This window comes from Cuculus canorus, chromosome 11 (genome assembly GCF_017976375.1).
Source record: "Cuculus canorus isolate bCucCan1 chromosome 11, bCucCan1.pri, whole genome shotgun sequence".
In the NCBI taxonomy this organism is placed as follows: domain Eukaryota; kingdom Metazoa; phylum Chordata; class Aves; order Cuculiformes; family Cuculidae; genus Cuculus; species Cuculus canorus.
The window spans coordinates 15,374,138-15,393,576 of record NC_071411.1 but is presented as its reverse complement, the minus strand read 5'-3'; the positions used below and the strand labels follow the sequence as shown (position 1 = coordinate 15,393,576).

The 19,439-nt window shown below is 38.8% G+C and overlaps 1 protein-coding gene across 1 annotated transcript; it reads right to left on the bottom strand.

The window, feature by feature from the left end:
• Window positions 1-597: 597 nt before the first annotated feature.
• Window positions 598-19,425, bottom strand: TMF1 (TATA element modulatory factor 1). Its single transcript, XM_054076839.1, has 17 exons — window positions 19,214-19,425; window positions 14,919-16,159; window positions 13,084-13,187; window positions 12,097-12,223; window positions 11,381-11,486; window positions 10,834-10,976; window positions 10,167-10,333; window positions 9,848-10,004; window positions 9,300-9,392; window positions 8,544-8,700; window positions 7,688-7,880; window positions 7,294-7,363; window positions 7,121-7,213; window positions 6,180-6,290; window positions 5,373-5,519; window positions 4,797-4,922; window positions 598-4,057 (listed from the first exon to the last, which is right to left on the bottom strand). The coding sequence occupies exons 1-17, from the start codon at window positions 19,353-19,355 to the stop codon at window positions 3,914-3,916; spliced, it is 3,321 nt and encodes a 1,106-aa protein (XP_053932814.1). The 5' UTR covers window positions 19,356-19,425; the 3' UTR covers window positions 598-3,913.
• Window positions 19,426-19,439: the final 14 nt, after the last annotated feature.

Below are 19,439 nucleotides of genomic sequence, written 5' to 3'. Positions count from 1 at the left end.
GCCATGGGCAGGGACACCTCCCACTGGACCAGGCTGCTCGAAACCCATCCAGCCTGGCCTTGAACACCTCCAGGGAGGGGGCGGCAAACTGCTAGCCTCTCACCACCCTCATCGTGAAAATTTCTTCCTAATGCCTAGTCTAATTCTTCTCCTGTTCCATTATAAAGTCATTATTACCCATCCATCTGTCTGTTTGTCGTCCCCCCGCCCCCTCTCCCCCTTTGCTGGAGATGCTGGGCAGGCAGGGGCTCTGCTCCTGCACTGTCAGAATTACCGGATCCCTGCTAGGAGTGGTACGGAAACTGCCAACAGATAAAACTCTCTTAAGACTAGTTTTGGAGTTTTAGAAAACGAGCATCCTTTATCAGGCCTGGGCAACATGAGGGTGTGATATCCATCAATCATGTGCAACGAGACAAAAGCTGGGGACAGATATATTTCCCACTTACAGGCATCTGTATAAACTCTCCCAGAAATCCAGGGTCTAATTTTAATGTTATTAACAACAGTCAAAACTCTTGCTAGTTTGGAGCTGGCTCCAGCTCTCTGCTTGACTTTGCCTTTAAGACAGGCAAAAAACTCCAAACAGGTGATTACAGAAACAGCACAAAATTTTATTTCACCCTGACCCTTGCTTTTTACAGTTTATACACATTTTACACCAAGGGTTTCCATTTAACCGATAACCCACTTTGTTCCCCATTCAGAATCATGATAGCCCTTAGTCAAACATATCTACATGAATTGCAACAAACCGTAGCAGGACTAAAAAAAAAAAAAAAATCAATGAAACTAATGCTTACTGTTGTGTAGGGATGCTGAGGGTTCCGATCATCTCCTCTGTTTATTGATAAAGGATGCAGCGCAACACCCAAAGAAGCAAGCTCCAGTGTAGCCTGCACCTCTGCAAACCCTCGCATTAACGGAGGCCTCTCCCTGACCTGCCACTCACTTGGAAATAAGCCCTCACAACAGAATGCTTTGAGTAAGTCTCTAAATAGCATTTTTTCATAGCTCCATATGCAGTGAAAATTAAGTTAAAATTAGTTGCTTTCAGAAAGAATATTCTGAAGTAATTAAATTTAACACAAGTAGACATCAATGCCCTAAGTCCTGTCATTTTGTGTGTTACTTTTCTAGGCAATCATCTCAGTCATAGCAACAAACTTAAGGTGCTGTCCTAGCAGACATTAATCTTGCAAGCATACATGATCTGTATCAAAGATGATCAAAACAGAATACATTAACATCTGTTACCTCCCAACTGCCACATTGTGTTCTAAGGCTTTGATGATTAAGACACAGCAGGCCATCTAATTACCATGTAACAGTAAAGGTTGCACTAAATGGGAACACAGAATCCAAAAATAGTCAACACAAGTATTCACATCTACTTCTGTGAAATTAAAAGACCTAATATTCCGGCAAATGCTTTTCTATCTGAAACAGTTAACCTTGACTGCACGTTAAAACTCCCTGTTTACCTAAGCTCCTCCTGAAAACCCAGTGCAGTCCAAGACACGCTCAAAACAGGACCTGTGTCAGCCCTTAAGGAAGATATGCTCAAACATCACTCAGGATGTGTCACCTTCAAACACACCACCAGCAACAGGTCCACATAAAAGTTCAAAGGAATTTTTTTTCTTTTTAATGTTGTATTTGTCTACCAAGATTGTGAAAACAACAGTGAGAATCAGTAATTTATTGATTTGCTGCAACAGAAAAAAAGCTGAACAGAATTTCTTTTTTGACCATCATGAAAAGCTGTTTTCTTGAAAAAAAAGAAAAGGCTGAAGTTGTAATACTTGCATATCATAACTCTAACACATAGCACAAGTGCTTTTATATGGTTTGTTTGGGTGTGGGGCTGTTGTATTTTTATTTTTAAAAGTTAAAGCAACAAACCATGCTTCAATATGAAGAGCAAAGTGCTAAATTCCCTTGGTTTCCAAAACTGAAACTACGAGGGTAGTTCCTTCCCACCTCCACACAAAAAAAGAAAAAGGGGGGGGGAAGGATAAAAAATCTTTCATTTTATTAAAGCAGTTAAGGTTTATATGACAGATGAGGATTTAAGACAAATTTTAGTGTTCTTGCTCTTTGGCAGTCCTCAAAATAACTGTCTGCATCTTAACCTGAACTAGGCTTTTCCCGAATAGGCCCTTTCCTGTGTAACTCAAGTGGCTAACTGTTGTCCCAATTAGGAATAAATCCCTAACACACGCAGAAAAGTCATATTACAGAGAGGCTTTTCTCCAGAAGCAATTTCTCATCATTCACATCCTTCATCTCTTTCAGTCCACTGAATGCACAAGCGGTAACAGAGTTCTCTAACACAAATGACAACTTGCACTGATGTGAAAAAACAAACAAACTTCTCCCAACAGAGGCAATGGTACAATAAAGCAAAGAATTTAAATTGCCAAGTATTTCACAGAGTGCCTATCAAAGCTACAGTTCTGAGATACAGCAAAATATTTGCCGTCTGGAATGCAGAGAGGAAGACGCAAGCTGCTTCCCCCATTCTCAGCATTCCCACGGGTCCAATTCAAATATTTCCTCTGACATTACCAAAAATACAGCAAAATGTCAAGCCACACTGACGCTATTTGAGCAATACCTTTCTTAAGGAATGCCATGAGAAATACTTTGCAGCCACTAGAGACTTGTTGAAAACTATTTTAAGTCACAGTACAATTTTGCTATTTGTATATAAGGAGCAACAGAGGCAGCAGCAATTAATCTAAAAAAAAAAAAAAAAAAAATTCTTTTTCTTCATTCTTCTGAACTGTTTTAGGTACTGCTAAAAGTCAGCATCCAGCCCTAGAAGAGATATTGAATAGTTCAGTGTTCTGGTGTTAAAGGTTAAACACTTTTAGAATTACAAGCAGAGCTGCTCTCTCTGCTCATGAGATAACACAAGCAATATAAAAGATGAAGCTCTAATTTAAAGTCTGATCTCAGGGCTGTTCAGCCTGGAGGAGGCTGAGGGGAAACCTTATCACTGTCTACAGCTCCCTGAAAGGAGGTGGTAGTGAGGTGGGTGTTGGTCTCTTCACCCAGGTGACAGGCGATAGGATGAGAGGGAATGGCCTCAGGCTGCGCCAAGGGAGGTCAGGTTGGGCATTAGGAAAAACTTCTTCACCGAAAGGGTTCTCAGACACTGGACCATCTGCCCAGGAAGGTGATCGAGTCATGACCCCTGGAGGGATTTAAAAGACGGGTAGACAAATTGCTTAGGAATATGATTCAGTAGTGGACAGGTATTGTTGCACTTGATGATCTCAAAAGACCTTTTCCAACCTAGTGATTCTATGATATGAGCCTCACTCTCTGCTCTAGAGGACACACTGTAAAGCAGATTAATCTGATTTACCTAGGAATAGAGAATTATCATCCTAATGTTATTCAGATGTTATGAGTACAAATATGAAATTTTCCTGTCATAAAAACTTCCACCAGTTCTGCAAGCCACTGCTATTTTGTTATTAAAAATGATGAGATTTTAGAAAAACTCGTATTAAGAACACTTAAAAAAGACTTTTCAGGTTATTTCCATGGGTATACGGAGTTTATGAATCAAGGGCTACTTTAGTAAAACTCATGCCTTCCAGTGCTGTCTCATTAGGTAACATCATCATTTTTGCTACTGTTTACAGGCAAAATGGTCCACCGTTTAGCGAAAAATTAAATAAAGGGATGACAAAAAAAATTTAAATATCACACAAATAATTTAACTGCAGACAGTACAAGACACTTAAAGCACTGATTTTTGTCAACACAGGAACTCTATTATAGTCGCATCTTCTATAATACAGTTATTCTTTTTACAAGACATTTAAATTCAGCATTTACATAAACAATTATCTTTACAATCTGTTATCATATAATGTTAAAGAGTTCCCAGCAGGAATTAATTTTGTCTTTGTTTTAAAAGTTCATCTATCTGAGTCTTGTACATGTTTTTCACATCTTCAAGATCCAGCCGGAGTTCTTCAGCTTCCTCTGCTTTCTCTCCATACATCTGAAGAATTGTATTATATCTTTGATCCAAATCCTGCAAGAACATGCATTATTCAACTGTGTTTCAACTTAAAACTGTTGCTGCTAGGATTGTGTTTTACACTGCTAGGGGGAAAAAGCATAGCATTGTTTTATCAAGTATAACTGCTTTACAGTCAAGGAAGGTATTTCAAAGACAAAGATCCTTGACTGCAAGGAATTAGTGCTGGCTTCAGAGTTGAACTACTTCTGAACTTGTTGAAGTTCAATTGCCACAAACATTAAAAAACAGCAAACTGCCCTAAGTTTTACTACAGGAATAACTACAGTTTGTGGAGTGTTTCATTAGGATATTTAACATTTTGTGTTTATGAAAGAATGATCATTTACAAAATTATTTCCAAACTATTTCCAATACTTCAAGTTCTTAAACAGAGGATTAAAATATTTCTATTATCTGTATCACTACTGCACACTCATTCAGCCCATGCATCAAACCCTCATGAATCCATACTATTTATCAAAACACTGCTTTACTAAAAAGACAAGTGTCTTAAGTGAGACAAACAAAAACTAATTCTCTCCCTGATTTAGCATGTACATTTCTAACAGTTGCATTTTGAAGTGACTACCTAGTCATAGAGTAGGCATTTTCAGATTCTCCTACATAAGAAACCAGACTCTTCAGTCATGATTAGGAACAGATTTGAATATAATCTAAACTGACAGGGGTATTCCTAAAAAACCCCAAATACATAAATTTTACATCAGATTTATAACAGAAATACACTTACCTTTAACTGTGCACGTAATTTTGGTATTTCCTTCACTTTTTCTTCAAGTTCATCATTTTGATTTGTTAGTTTAACCAGTTCTTCTGCCATTATTGATCGGGTTTTCTCAAGGTTTCCAATTTCCAGCTAAGATAAACACTTTTAACAATTAGGAGGAGGAAAGAATTTACCATATATATAAAACACCTTAAAAATATTTTGGTACAGTATTTAAGGCTTTTTCTTAAGCCAGACTAGGGAACAGCGCACCTTGGAAACGCTCTCTTCCCAAATCTGACTTGGTTTATTTTTTTTTCTTTTTTAAATACACAAGTTTTCTGGATGGTCCTTGTCAAAACAATGAAAAAAAAATTAAAAAAAAAAGGAAGGAAGGAACAAATCCCTCTCTTACTTGTCCCTACACATGCCTCTAGTGGTTTTTCTGGTTAACAGAATTGTCAAGAAAGGGGAAGAGTGAATGTACTCTGCTGTGAGGAGAGGGACCAAACTTTTTTAATCTAAATGCAACAATTTAATATTGATTGCACTGGTATTTACACTTACGAATGCTGTGTATGGTAAAAGTAACTACAGTACCTGTAGATGCGAAATCTCTCCTTCTCTTAGTTTGAGCTGTGATTGAAGGTTTTCAATTATACTTGAACCTGCTCCCATCCTTATAGCATCATAAAGATTGCTCCCACCAGTAGCTGTTGGACCAAATGAGTGATCATGAGGATCATCCTACAAACCAGAGGTTAGAGAAGCTTAAAATCAGACAAAAACATGCACACTTTGGAATATTCCCTCTCCTGAAGTATTATGTCATTGAAGATTTAAAATTATACTGTTACTAGGCAAACATTTCAACACTCAAAGTTTGTTTCTAAAACAAAAGCTTGAGGTGAACAGGTACAATCTGAGGTAGCTCCTTACTGGCAAGTTCTTGTGTCACCTATATACATCTGCTATTTAAATTGGACATCAACAACTGTCCATAGGAAAGCAGCAGGAGCAGGAGACTTCACACAGACCACAACAGTCAACAATAATCCTGAGATAGAGCCAGGCTGTGCCCTGAACCAGGATTGCTTGTAAAAATAAACAAATTGATTTGTCTCCTACTAGGGTTATTCAGTTATTCTAGATGAAATAGACATGTAAGGTCTGCACCAATCCACATATTTATTACTCCGCAATAAAAACTGTAGTTTTACACTGTCTTTCACAGATACCCTACTATAACAGGCACCTTGTAAGCAAGTTTTAGAAGTTTCTGCATAGGAATTACCCCGTCTAAGCCAAATATACTCTTGGAAGAGTTTTTTTCTACATTAATAAAACCTCTTGAAGAGGGAAAAAGAGCAGTTTTCATAAAAAGCCTATATAACTGATATATGATACCTGTGAGAGGAAAGAGGTCTGAAGACCTGCCATGTCAACTCCACTTATGGAACTAGAGCGTGACATAGTTGGAGTACTTGAAACAGTTTCAACTGTAAATGACTTCCGATCCTTAAAAAAACAAGCAAACAAAAAATTACCACCATCACCAAACAGATAAACATTTACAAGATGGTGAAAGACATTCTGTAACAACCTTTTCCACCAACAACTACAGAACATAATGTGACAGATAACCTTTCCCTTTCCGCTAACCCTGAAATATACGAAAGGAACAATGAAGAATTACTGTGCTACTAACACTTCTAGGCTATGTTCAAGTCCTCAGACTTTTCAGGCACCAAAGACAGAAGTCACAATTTACACCTAAAGAATTTCTCTTTCAAGTAGCCAAGGGAGGTTCAGAGACAGTTTTGTATGCCCAAATGCATCAAGGGATGCATCTAAACCTAGAAATGTGTCTCTTTTTATAATGCACATTAATACTTTTTTAATAAAAGCGTCTGAATTCAATTCTGAGATTTCTCACATGCTAACACCTTAGTGGTGTAACTTCCAAACAGACTAAACTCATTTTACAGGGAGCATTTGAAAGTATGCCAGCCTCTGAAGGATAAAGCACTTAGATTTTAGAACTGGAGATGGTAGGAAAACCAGTAATAGAAAGTTTTACTTGAACATCAACTGCTAATTAGCATTAACAAAATTACTGGCTATTAAGGACTATTCTGTGACTTAAGCTGGAAAGCATGTGGTACATTACACACAGTCACATGAAATACAGAACAGGAATTCAGCAGGAGCAATGCAAGAGCATTCAGAAAAGATTAGAGCATTCAGAAGGTCAAAACAATCAGTATCCACAGTTTCTCTCTTCTCAGATAACTACTAAAATAATAATAGTATCAATAGGATTGAACAGAAGTGTTAGGTTTTGGTACCTTCTCCTTTGATGCTTCTTGCATGAAAATTGCCTTCTTTCTTTCCTGTTCAACTTTCATCTTCTCCATTTCTAACTGAGTAGCCAGCAGTGCCTACGTAAATAAATACAGGTTGTTTATTCCTGCTAGCTCAGACTTTAATGATGACAACTTAAAGTTGCAGTTGGAAATACCTTTTCTTTCTTTGTGTCTTCCAAGGTTTTTGCATACTCATCTTTGAGCTCTTCTAGTTCAACCTCATACCTACATTGAGGAAAGAGATAGGGAAAGTCAGTAAATAAGTGTTCTGTGTTTACTTTACATTCATGCACTTTAAAACAAAGATACCTCCAAGGCTTTAAAACATTATGAAACTAGCACACTTCAATTGTTAGCATGAAACAAAATATCCCTAACAAGCTGGGCAACCTTAGCAGTAGCTGTCATCACTTTGCACAGTCCTATCTACACTCAAAATCACCTCCCAACTTGCAAAGAGATCTGCTGCAGACGGTTATGTGAGAGAGAGCTCACTCCATTTCACTACGATTTTTTAAAGAGAGACTGTTGACCAAAACCACAACTCACCTACTGTTCTCATTTTCCACTTTCTTCAATCTGTTTCTCTCTACTTCAAGCTGAGCCTGAAGGCGTGTATTTTCTTGCCTTAAAAGACTATTCTGAGATTCAGTAGAAGACATCTGAACTTTATTAGAAAGAAGTTCTTCAGTAGCAGCCCGTTCTCTCTCAGCAGCTGCTGCTAGAAGAGTTTGAGACTCGCCTAATATTAAACAAAGAAAAGCATGGAATTTAACTTTTTTGATCAAACACCTATAACACCGGCCATTTATTTATGCATCAAAATGGAACTCGAGATTTTTTTTATATACAACCGATTTTTTTGCAGATCAACAAGACTTCATACTCTTTCAAGATGCAATATATAACTACAGATTGTCTCCAGAAAGGAAGCAATTCCTCTGGGTCCACCTCTGAGCATTGGACGCATTTTTCACTTAAAATAATAGATTACTACTGTATCAACAACTTTACATCTCATTACCTACAGTTTCCCAAGTAAATTATTCCAACCTTTACAATTTGGAATCTAAGCATAAGGCCTGACAACTGCAAACGTTTGTGTACTTTCAGTGTCTCCATGTCCATCCTACCCTTAGATGCTGTAAGAATACGTATGCCTTAAAAACGCTATCTTACAATCTCATGTTACACTGTGTTTTAAAAAGAATCAGTGAACTACTTGTTCAAGAAGCTTGGCTGAATATCCCATATAGCATTTCACTACAGGAAAGCATTTTTTGATCCTCAATCCTGACCCACCATCTATGCTTTGGGCAAGTGCCAAGCTCTTCTGATTTACCTTCAGTTATCTCACATCTTCACCAAGAGGCTCACAGCACAGCAAGAGGAATAAACATCTTACCAAGTCTGTCAGAAAGGTTCTTTTCCAATTTTTCCCACGCAGAGGTCTGCGCTCCCAGTGTGGCTTGCAGATTTTCTATCTGCCGGAGAAGTGGCCGTGTAGCAGACGTAACACTTTGACTTAATTCTTGGTTCCGGCTCTCAGCTTCCTGAAGTCTCTGAAATCACAAATTTAATGTAATTAAGCTTTAAAAAAAATCACATGATGGTCTAAAAGATTAATATGTAATTCAACTAAACACAGAGAAATTGCTTTAGATGCTAAAATCACTGTGAGTCTGAACTTAGGCCAGTGTGAAATTTCAAGAGAGAAGCCTAATGTTTTTAGATTCACAACAAAGCAACAGCCTAGGAATTTACATTTCAAGAGCCCTCTGGACATCACCCGAGACATTTTGGCAACAACTTCTCTATCTTCTGGACCTTAAGAATATGAAAAATATCCCTGAGAGGCAGCTAGAGTAATTTAAAACTTATTTTCTAACAATTTTAGAGGACTATCACAAACTTGATGGCTACACTTTGTCTTATACTAAAATGACAGCATTCAACCTAAGAGGCATCATAAAAAGTTTGACTTTTTTTCAATATGTGATAAAAAAAACCCATTTCCTTTAATATTTTATTATTGTTCTACAGATAACCTGGAAAATAAAGCCTCTTTTTCACGCTACTAACACCATTCTAGCATCTACTTTTCAGTTTTTAGGAGCCCTCCTTGAAGATAGAAGTTAGCATCATCTGTTTGCTGTAGTACCTGCTGTAGTTCACCTATTTCCTGGCGTAAATAGTCTTCTTTTCTTGCTGCCTGCTGTTCTGCACGTTGCAGTGCTAGCCTCAGGTCTGCCACCTAAATAAATTAGACATTGTCACTAATAACTTGCCAAAAGTTACAGTTCTACCTATTCATTGATAGAGTACTATGCCATTTTTAACCACTGTTGGACAGGACATGTCTGTTTACAAGTTAAAGGCTTGAGATTTGCATACGCACAGATATTCACACTCATTAATCTATCACTAAAATTTTGTCTAAGTATATTTCCTGAACTTTGCATTACTGTAAGAGCACTACAAACTTAACATAGAGCCTTTCAAAATCACTTCATTTAGACAAAATTAGAAGTATCCTTTTAATAAAATTACATTTTTAAAGCTTGGCACAAATACCATTAAAGCACAAGTTCACAGGGAAGAAAACCATTGGGTATTTGCTAAATACACAAAAATGAGTTCCACCTCACACCATCGTGGTAAATTATATTTTTCAATGTAAAAGTTTTATCCACAGCATTAAAGAGCCACCTGAATTGCCAAGGCTTCTTGTTGCTGCCTTGCCTCATCCTGGGCCTTCTCCAGGGCTAACCCAAGCTCTTCCTTTGCCTTCATTTCCCGACTTAGGGCTGCTTCTTGTGCCTCACTGTCCTTTGTAGCATTAGCTTTATGAAGATCTGCAAGTTCCCTGGAGAGGAAAAAACCAGCAAGGCATTAGATAGTTTATACCATTCCAACAATGACTTCGCAAATAACTTCATTATATACTAACGTTTCACAAGCACTGCAGAAGAAACAGACACAGAAGCTGAACAAACAGTTGAAGACATGCACACAAATATCTGCTTACTTATATGCACTGTCAAGTGCTGCCTGGACACTTCTGTTCTGTTCTCCAAGGTCTTCCACTTCCACCTTAAGTTTAGCAAGATCCTTTTCTTGTCGTTCTACAACACTGTTCAGTTGTTTAATGCTGTCTCGATGCTGCTTCTCAAGGTCCTCCTTGCCATCAAGCACCTATTGAAGTGTGAAAAAGAAGCATCAAACTATTCCCAGCACATCGGGTGGAGGAGCCAACAATGACAACTGTGGCAACCAATTCAGGATGAAGTTACACAAACCAATTAAACCAATCTAACACTCTGCCAAAAGAGAAAGTTTTTGGTCCTATACCTCCCCCAGACAGGGGGCTCTGCACAACAGTTTTGGGTCTGCCACCTCTAAGGTCTTGATTCAACCACTAATTAAAAAATGCTCAGATTTTGTTGGTACAAGTTTCCTGACTGAAATCCAGTGACATGAATTTGGTCAGCCAGCTGATAACCAGCAGTGCAAATGCAAACAAGCATCTGGAGAGACACCTGACTGCAATTTTAAACTGTGCTTAGAACAGGCCTAGAACTCACATCTCAGTGTTCCAATAATACAAAATAGAGAAGTCTCCCAGAAAAGAAAAATATCAGTCTATGTAGAGCTACTCTGCGGCTAATAAAAAAAGCTTAACCCCCCTCCCTCACCTGTTTTAAATGCTGCAACTCCTCCTCCAATTCCTTAATCTTTTTGTTCTGTTTTGTGTTAGTATTTTCTCTCTCTTTCTCCTTGGCTCTTAATTTCTTAATTATGTTGGAATTGTGCAGCTGCTGTTTGGAAAGCTTTTCTCCTATGAAGAAAATGAACATAAAGTTAGCGCATACTGTTGTTATTCTATGAACTGTCTCTTTTCATACCTCCCCCTGCTCTCCAGTCCTGTGAAAATAATAATCAAATATATACTGAAATATTTACTTTTTTTCATGCAAGTTCTTAAGTTTTAGATCTACCTTATCCTGAGATGACCTTGCTACACCAAGCCACAGTGAGATATGACAGGCAGTGAAAGGCTTCATAAGTAAAGCAAATGAGCTATTGCTCATTGCTATTAACTAAATGATTTATATGTTCAGGAACACCTAACATGCTTCAAATGATGTATTTTTCCCCAAATAAAGTAAGGTCATATGTGAAGGGAATACCTTCCAAATTGTTCTACAAATTTCTACTATTAGAAAGCATTTTAATTCTCACCTTCCTCCATTAATCCTTTGATTTGCTCTTCTTTTTCTTTCAGTAATTCAGCAGTTTCATTAGTATTAAGTCGAGTAGCCAATTCTTCTTTAACAGTCTTTACTTCCTAAATAATAACAAAAAACACTTAGGACCATTTATTAAAATATATTTAGGGAAAAACACACAGTAAGGTACACCTCTTCCTTCTCCCCTTCCTCTCAAAAACCTTTTCTTTGAAAGCAAATTAGGTTAGAAGGGAACTCTGGAGATATCTGATCAAATCAGATCTCTTATTCCATCAACTTCTAAAAACCTCCAAAGATTGAGACTCCATAAATTCTCTGTACAATTTGTTCCAAATCCTTATTCCATTTCCAGATATCAGACAATTTCCACTTTTCACCACTCCCCCACAACCCCAGGCCACTCTTCTCTCTCACACCAATGCAAATGCACATATGGGTTCAAGGTAAATGAGAGCAAACGTTAAACCTTTTTTTCCCCAAACCAGAATAACTTAAATGAGTTCCCCAACTTGTTCACACCATGGCTACAAGAATACGTGTCAACACGAGGAGATAGCGAGCAGTGCGGAAGGCTAGAATCAGCTTATGCTTGTTATTAACTCCATGATAGCACCTGTCAGTCTCTTGCTTTCCCAGAGCTTAATTTTTATTAATCGACCCCAAGAAATCTAGTTTTCTTTTAAAATAATAAACATTAACAAAAATTACCTTTTTAGCTGCATCTCTTTCTTTGCAGGCTAGCTGGAGCTTCTTTTCAGCATCTGCAATTCGCTGAGCAAACTCTTCTTTAAGAGATGAAAGACTACTGCTCTCTTCTTTCATTCTAAACATTTCACTACATTTAAAATTAACATTTCAGAACAATTACGTGGTTATGTGACATTCCAAGCAGTTTGCAACAGGTTGTCTTAAATGCTTTTAAAATCTGTTTGCTTGGTTTATTTTACACGTTAATCAGAAGCCAAAAACACGCATCCACATTAGAACTACTAATCAAAGATCTTTCTTAATGCAGTAATTTACCCATGAAAACAATGAAATGCTTGATTTACCTTAAATGTGTTGCCCTTTAATCAAGTTCATTCTAATTAACCACAGTCTGTATCATATACAGGACAAATTATTAAATGTATTTTCAAGTTAATATCAATTTAATCAGTAAGTAATGCCTTCAGATATTATCTATACATTTTCAAACTTCATATTTGGTCAGTAAATCCAACTTTTCTTTTTTCTCCTTTTAATTTTAACTGAATTAAACAATGAACTCAGGTTTTTCTCTACAACCAACCCTTCTACCAGTTGCTGCCTACATTTTAGTCAGCAAATTACTTAGTAAATCAGGCTTATCTATCTGTATCAGAGAAGTCAGTTTCCCTTAATAGGTAAATCTGGTCTTCTAACAAAGATCTTTATTAATAACCAAGTCTGACTCTACACATCTGTGAGCATTCCTACTGCTTGCTTACCTTACTATCTTCTTCCCAAAAGAGATTCTGACCCCAAGAAGTAATGTGTCTTTAAAAAAATACCATCACAGCACATGCAATCATTATTTCCACCTTTCCCAAACGGTGCACATCCCTCACAACCTTTGTTCTAGCTATAAAGCAACTTGTTTTATTATACTGTCTACTGTTTGTGTTACAGTAAACTTACAGTTACACCCACTACTGTGTATATTTTCATACTTACTCTTTTAGGTTATCACAAGCTTCTTCCAGGCGCGCCTTTTCTTTACTAGTACTTAATAACTGTATTTCCCTCTTCTCCAGTTTCTCAGTTAATGAATCAATCATCTGGACAATGTTTTTACAGACAAAGATCAGATGAATGGGACAATTAAAACACAAGAGGGGCAGGCTTTCCCTCTCCCCCCACCATTCCCTCCAAACACTACTTAAAGCTGAAGTTGTCAAAATTTCTAAAAATTTGAAATAGAAGTCAGTGAAGATTACCATGTTTCTGCCACTCTTAATTTAGAGCTAAGCAATACCTGAACACAAGACACCTGTTTGCTGCAGCTAAGCACATGTGGCTCAGCTAAGTAGTTCCTCAACAAAATTATCAACAGCTACATTTAATTATAAATGAAGTTTTTAAACACAGCCAATAGTCTATAAAAATATAGCTCACATTAAGCTTTAAGACTCCCACTGCCCCTTATACTACTTTCTACGGAATCACAGGATAATTTACATTTAAAGGTCTCTTCTGTGAAACATTAGCAAAAAAGCAGCAAAACGGCATCAGGTGAGGGAAGCAAACTTCCAACCAGGATCAAGAGCTCTTAGCTCACATCATCAAAATAGTTTCTTAATACCAGATTTTGGAAAGCTAAATACAGAGAAATCACAGAAACATACATGCAAATATACAAACATAAACAAATGAAACAGATTCTATAAACATAGCTCAATACGGCCAATGAAGACAAAATTTGTTGTGGTCCACTGTTTTCCACAATGTATAACCATCTAATTTAGGAAAACTTATGGATAACAGCACATGGCTAAGGAGTTCCCTAAGGAATTTCCACTGGCATTCTGTACAATTTAAACAAATGCTTTCCTTAAAACACATTGATTGGGGGTTAATGAACTTCCATAAGCAACTGCTTTTCCCTTATTACTATCAGCTACAGCATTGGTATTGTAAGCAGGCCTACAGGGCAAGGCCATGAGCAGAGCCCATCTACATCACATATTAGACTATGAGCAAGGCAAAATGCAAAGAAATGGAGCAAAACATATGTCAAAGAAGAACAGGAATTAAAAATAGAGAGACAGAAAGTGAGAAAGGAAATGGAAAAAAGATACACAATACAGTGGCAGAACTGGACAGAACACACCACTGCAAACCAAACACTTCCACATTCTTAGGTATCCTACTTCCCCGCATTTCTAGTCATTTCACCTATTTAAACTAGCCATCCAAATTTCTTTCCTAGGCTTATCTTCTTCATTAAAACCCCTTGTTTTTAAAAGTAAAGATTATTTCTGCTAAAAACAGACACTAATTGTCTAGAAAAAAGGACTTATTTACACCAACTACTACTATGCTCAAAGAACATGAATAACACTCCTGGATCATAAACAAATTTTGACAGTTTGTAACTCCGTGGGGAAAAAAGCTTGCAAAACATTATCTTCATCATTGCTGAAATACTAGTGGCTTGTGGCTCCATAATTCAAACCAAAATACTTCAAGTAATCTCTTCCACCATTTAAGGGAACTAAAAATATACTAAAGAATTAAAATAACACCTCTGACCTATCACGACTTCCTGTTTGCTAGTACTACTCACAATTTGCAATAACAATAACTAGGTGAGGCCCAAAACTATTTGATCAGAAATTTCATCAGTATTTCTTCCACTGCAGAATATCAAGGACAGTTTTCTACAAGGCAAGGTAGTTCAGCATCAATTAATTCACTCAAATAAGGTGAAGCTAATACCTATATAAGGAGATGACAAGGGTTTCAGTTGTAAATGAAGGGTGTGTTTGCAGAAAATGTTTTACAGTTACCTTTCTAAGCTCCTGTTTTTCAGTGTCCTCTTCTAACAACTTTTCAACAGCATCCTGCTGTGGCTCAGTCTCCTCTTTCAGAGCCTGTTCTTTAACAGTTTGCACAGTAGCAACCAAAACATCTGGCTGCTCAGAATTAACAGGGGTCGCGCTTCTCCCACTCTCTTCCATCTCAGCTTCCTCAGCATGTAAAACAGGAGTGTCATTCAAGTTTTCAGATTCATTTTTCAGGGCATCAGCTGTTACTGGTTTTGGTGCAGACGGACTGACAGCAACAGATGCTGAAGCAGAAGCCCTGCCCGATAACTCATCATCTGAATTTATTTCACTTACACTTCTACTATCTAAAGACTGTACACTGAATGAATCGATTCTTTCAAAAGCATCAGAGGAGCAGCAGCTCTCAGTCATTTTCTGGAAGTCATCCAAACGATTATAATCTGCACAGGCAGATGTAGATAAAAGCTGAAATGATGTTTGCATTAGATGAAGACTGGATTTTGAATCTGCAGTTTCTTGTCTTGAACTTACTGAGCTCTCACTTATTACGCTTTCATGGTCCAGAACTTCAATGTCACTAGTTGTGGATGTTCCTGAGGAGAAAGTGCTAACTGGAGGTGATGGTGTATTGCTTTGCCTGTCCTCAGTCTTTCGCTCCTTTGTTTCCAAACCCGTATCTTTTGTACCTGCATTATGAGGCTGGGAAGTGCTATCTGGCACCACCTCTGTTCCATCCCCTCCTACACTGGATTTTTCATTAAGAGCGTCATCAGTTACTTCCAAATTTAGAGCAGACACCTTTTTGTCAGTAACTTCATTTGTGCTTTCTTCATGCTTGGCATTAGATTTAAGCACAGAATCCTCTTCTACTTTCTCCTTGGGAATATCACGGGTTTTCAGGTCAACTATGCTAGATATAGAGGAATCCTTCACTTCTGCCTCTGTTGTCACTGGTACCTCCAGCTGACTGGGGTGCTGAGACTCCTTTAAAGTGCTTTTTACCTCCTCTTTGGGTCGCTGTGATTTGGCTGGAGGTTTGGATACCACTGGATTTTTCTGTATACTCTGAACATCTGTCGGAGAGAGAAAGGCACTGAAGAAGTTTTCAGATTCATCTACTACCGTCCTCCTCACTGGCTTAGTGATTGCTGTTGGCGATATTGGCTGATTCTGTGGTTCTGTATTTGAAGTTAAGCCCCAGGAAGATGTATCCCATCCTCCACTTATGAGAGAATTTGATCCTAGAACAATAAAAAAGGAGATAGGCCAAGAACACTTAAAACATTATTTTTCAGTATTTGTTTTTTCGGTTCAGGAAAAAATGTTTTCAATATCATAAAACTTAAAGTGAATATTATGCATAATCACAAACAGCATCATTTTCATTACTATTTTCTTACAAAGCTTGGAACCGATTTTTAGAAGAAACAAAAGAAGCCTAAGGGAAACACAAAGTAATTCTAAGCCTGAAGGAGGACACAGACTCCTCTGGAGTACCTGAACAGATCCAACTTGCACCCTCTCTGTTAAACAGTAACTTAAGGAAAGGCAGAAAGAAGCCATAGACAAATTACATTGCTAAATCCAAGAGTGAGAATTTCAGAAAGAAGATGGAGAAGTGGCTGGGAAGGGAAAACAAACCTACACAGCATTCTGAAAGTCATAAGGGCAAGTCTGAAGCCTACTCGGGCACAAAAAACAAACATTTCCTTTGGGATGGGAGTAAGGGAAAAGGAATAAGGGAAAGAGAACATGGTCTCCTGCTTCCTATAGTGAGAGTGTTGTCCCAAATCTTTGGGACAAGAGGCAACTAAGCAAAACAATCTGAAAAACTCTAGTTCAATGGTAGAGAATTATAAAAATTACAAAAGGAGGAAGCAATTACAAGGTCCTAAAAGTTACCTGCCAGCAGCACACAAACACTTCACCATTACAGAAAACACAGGAAAAAAGCTTTAAATATTTGTACAGTTTACACTATAAGAAGGGTTGTCACTCCTGCAATCTGTGACAGGCTTCCTACTTTTCCTCATCCACCAAGCGACAGCAGGAAGCTGACAACACACGTTGTCAACAGCTCAGCTAAGACATTACTTTTCTTCTTCTCCTCTGGAGAAATGCTGAATTGATTAGTTCTGAAGCTACCCTAAAACAATGTTAACAGTTCCTATTATTGTGGTTTACGCAGGTTTTCCAGGACTTGTCAACAGCAAGGACAGAAAGAATTTCTGTATCAAATTTCAGTAGCACCCCAAGTAAAAGATAAATAGATAAATCCCAAGAAAGATAAGTCCAAGAATAATATTCAACTTTATTTTGTACCTACAAACGTAATCTGGATACCGTAACTATTTCAGGCTACTTAAAAACAAGCTCACTTTATACAGCAGCATCTATTAAAAAATGCCAAGTTCTAATATTTAAAGCAGGCTACTACTTTCAGAAACTGTTGACAGCTATTGGCCTCAGATCTCAAACTCGGACAATTACTACTTTCACTGCCAAAATACTGCAAATGTCTGATTTATTACTACCTTGCCCATGATTCAATAGCTTCAGAAAAAGCCCTGTGAATGAATTGTTAATATTTTGAATTCTTTTAAAAACAAATATATTTTCCCTGAAAAACAGGCGCAGGCTGATCTTTGCTGCTTTCCTTTTAAATTACAGAAGTACTGTAAGTACTAAGATATAAATTAAATTAAGAACAGTTTTGACACGGCTGAAGTTTCAACAAAATAAGCACAGCACACTCTTCTATAAACAATTCCTGTAATTTAAGATGACATTGGACTACATAAGTGACTGCTGAGCCCTTGCTCCCACAAGGGGAGGAATTCATCCAGAACTGCCCTTAAGCTTTGCTGAGTGACCCACCTAGAAAACACTGCCAATGCTCACAGCTTTCCATCTTCAGAGACCAAAGTCTGCTGTGAGTACCCCTGCAAATAACCTCCTCCTACAAACACAAACGTTTCTTCTAGATTTAGTTGCAATAATGACAATGGTAGATGATTTTTCCTATCCTTCTCTTTATTCATTCTTATGTTTTAGGTATTATTTATGGAAAAGAATTTCTAACAAGAGGGCTCCTTTTTACTCTTCCATTTCCAAACAGCAGCTTAGGGCTGATCATTCTTTCAGGTTCTACATTAGCACACTGACCAGGGAGACACTTCCTCATAACCAAGCCATGACAGTTTTCCCAACAACACATTCCTTTCAGCAGATGTTGGAAGGGGATGAACTTAACACCACAAAGAATCATTCCTACTTTTCCTCATCCACCAAGCAACAGCAGGAAGCTGACAACACACGTTGTCAACAGCTCAGCTAAGACATTATTTTTCTTCTCCTCTGGAGAAATGCTGAATTGATTAGTTCTGAAGCTACCCTAAAACAATGTTAACAGTTCCTATTATTGTGGTTTGGATAGGAAGGGACCTACCTTAACACTCATCAGGTTCCAAATTTCCCTGCCACGGGCAGGGACAGATCCTATCAGACCAGGCTGCTCAAGGCCACATCCAACCTGGCCTTGAACACCTCCGGGGATGGGACAGCCACAACTTCCCTTGGCAACCTGTGCCAGTGCCTCACCACCTTCATCGTGAAAATTTCTTCCTGATGTCTAATGTAAACGTTCCCCCTTCCAATTTAAAGCCATTCCCCTTTGTCCTATCCCTGCACGCCCTTGTAAAAAGTCCCTCCCCAGCTTTTCTGTAGCCCCTTTGAGTACTGGAAGTTGCTCAAGGTTCCACCAGACCCTTCTCGAGGCTGAACCCCAACTTTCCAAAAAGTACAAGCTTCACCTGGTTTACGCAGCCCAGACCTTCCGCTCCTACTCCACTCTCTGTGGTGCAAAGACAAAACCCACGTATACCTCAATGAACACGATTCCTCCCTTTTTATGAGCTGAACGGGGTTTATCACCTATTACTCCCTCAGCAAAGAAATAACGCCTTCAGAATCAGAGAGGTGCAGCAGAGAACTACAGAATTTACCCATGGAAGCGGGCAGGGCCGGGAGCATCACAGCCCTGCGGGAGAGGAGAGGGGGGGAATGGGGGTTTAGTGGCAGATAAGAATGATTGGACTCGATGATCTAAGAGGTCCTTTCCAACCCAGTGATCCTATGGAGCGAGGGGGAAGGGGAGGAGGAGAGGAACGGGGGGGAGAGGGGGGACGAGAAAGAGTGGAACCGGAGGTGAGGTGGAAAGGGGGAGAGAGAGGACCGGGGGAGAGGGGGAACGGAGGAGGAGGGGAGCGGCTGGGGCTCGTCGCGCCCCCCTTTACCGTCGCCGTAGTCGGGGATGACGGCGTCAGGCCAGGCGCTCTCCTCGGCCTGGATGTCCAGCACCCGGTCGATGGATTTCTGGGCCTGCGACAGCGCCTGCTTGGCGAAGCTGGAGAGCTGCGAGGCATTGAACCAGCTCATGGTGGGCCGCCGGCCGCCCCCCACTCGGCGGGTCGGGGCTGGGGCTGCGCGAGGGGCGTGGCCGGGGGCGGCCCCGCGCATGCG

Coding starts and splice junctions, on each gene's coding strand:
- TMF1 (XM_054076839.1), bottom strand. CDS start 19,355: ATGAGCTGGTTCAATGCCTCGCAGCTCTCCAGCTTCGCCAAGCAGGCG. Junction 13,188..14,918: donor AAAAACAGGAGCTTAGAAAG/GTAACTGTAAAA, acceptor AACATTGTCCAG/ATGATTGATTCATTAACTGA. Junction 8,701..9,299: donor AAATAGGTGAACTACAGCAG/GTACTACAGCAA, acceptor TTGTGATTTCAG/AGACTTCAGGAAGCTGAGAG.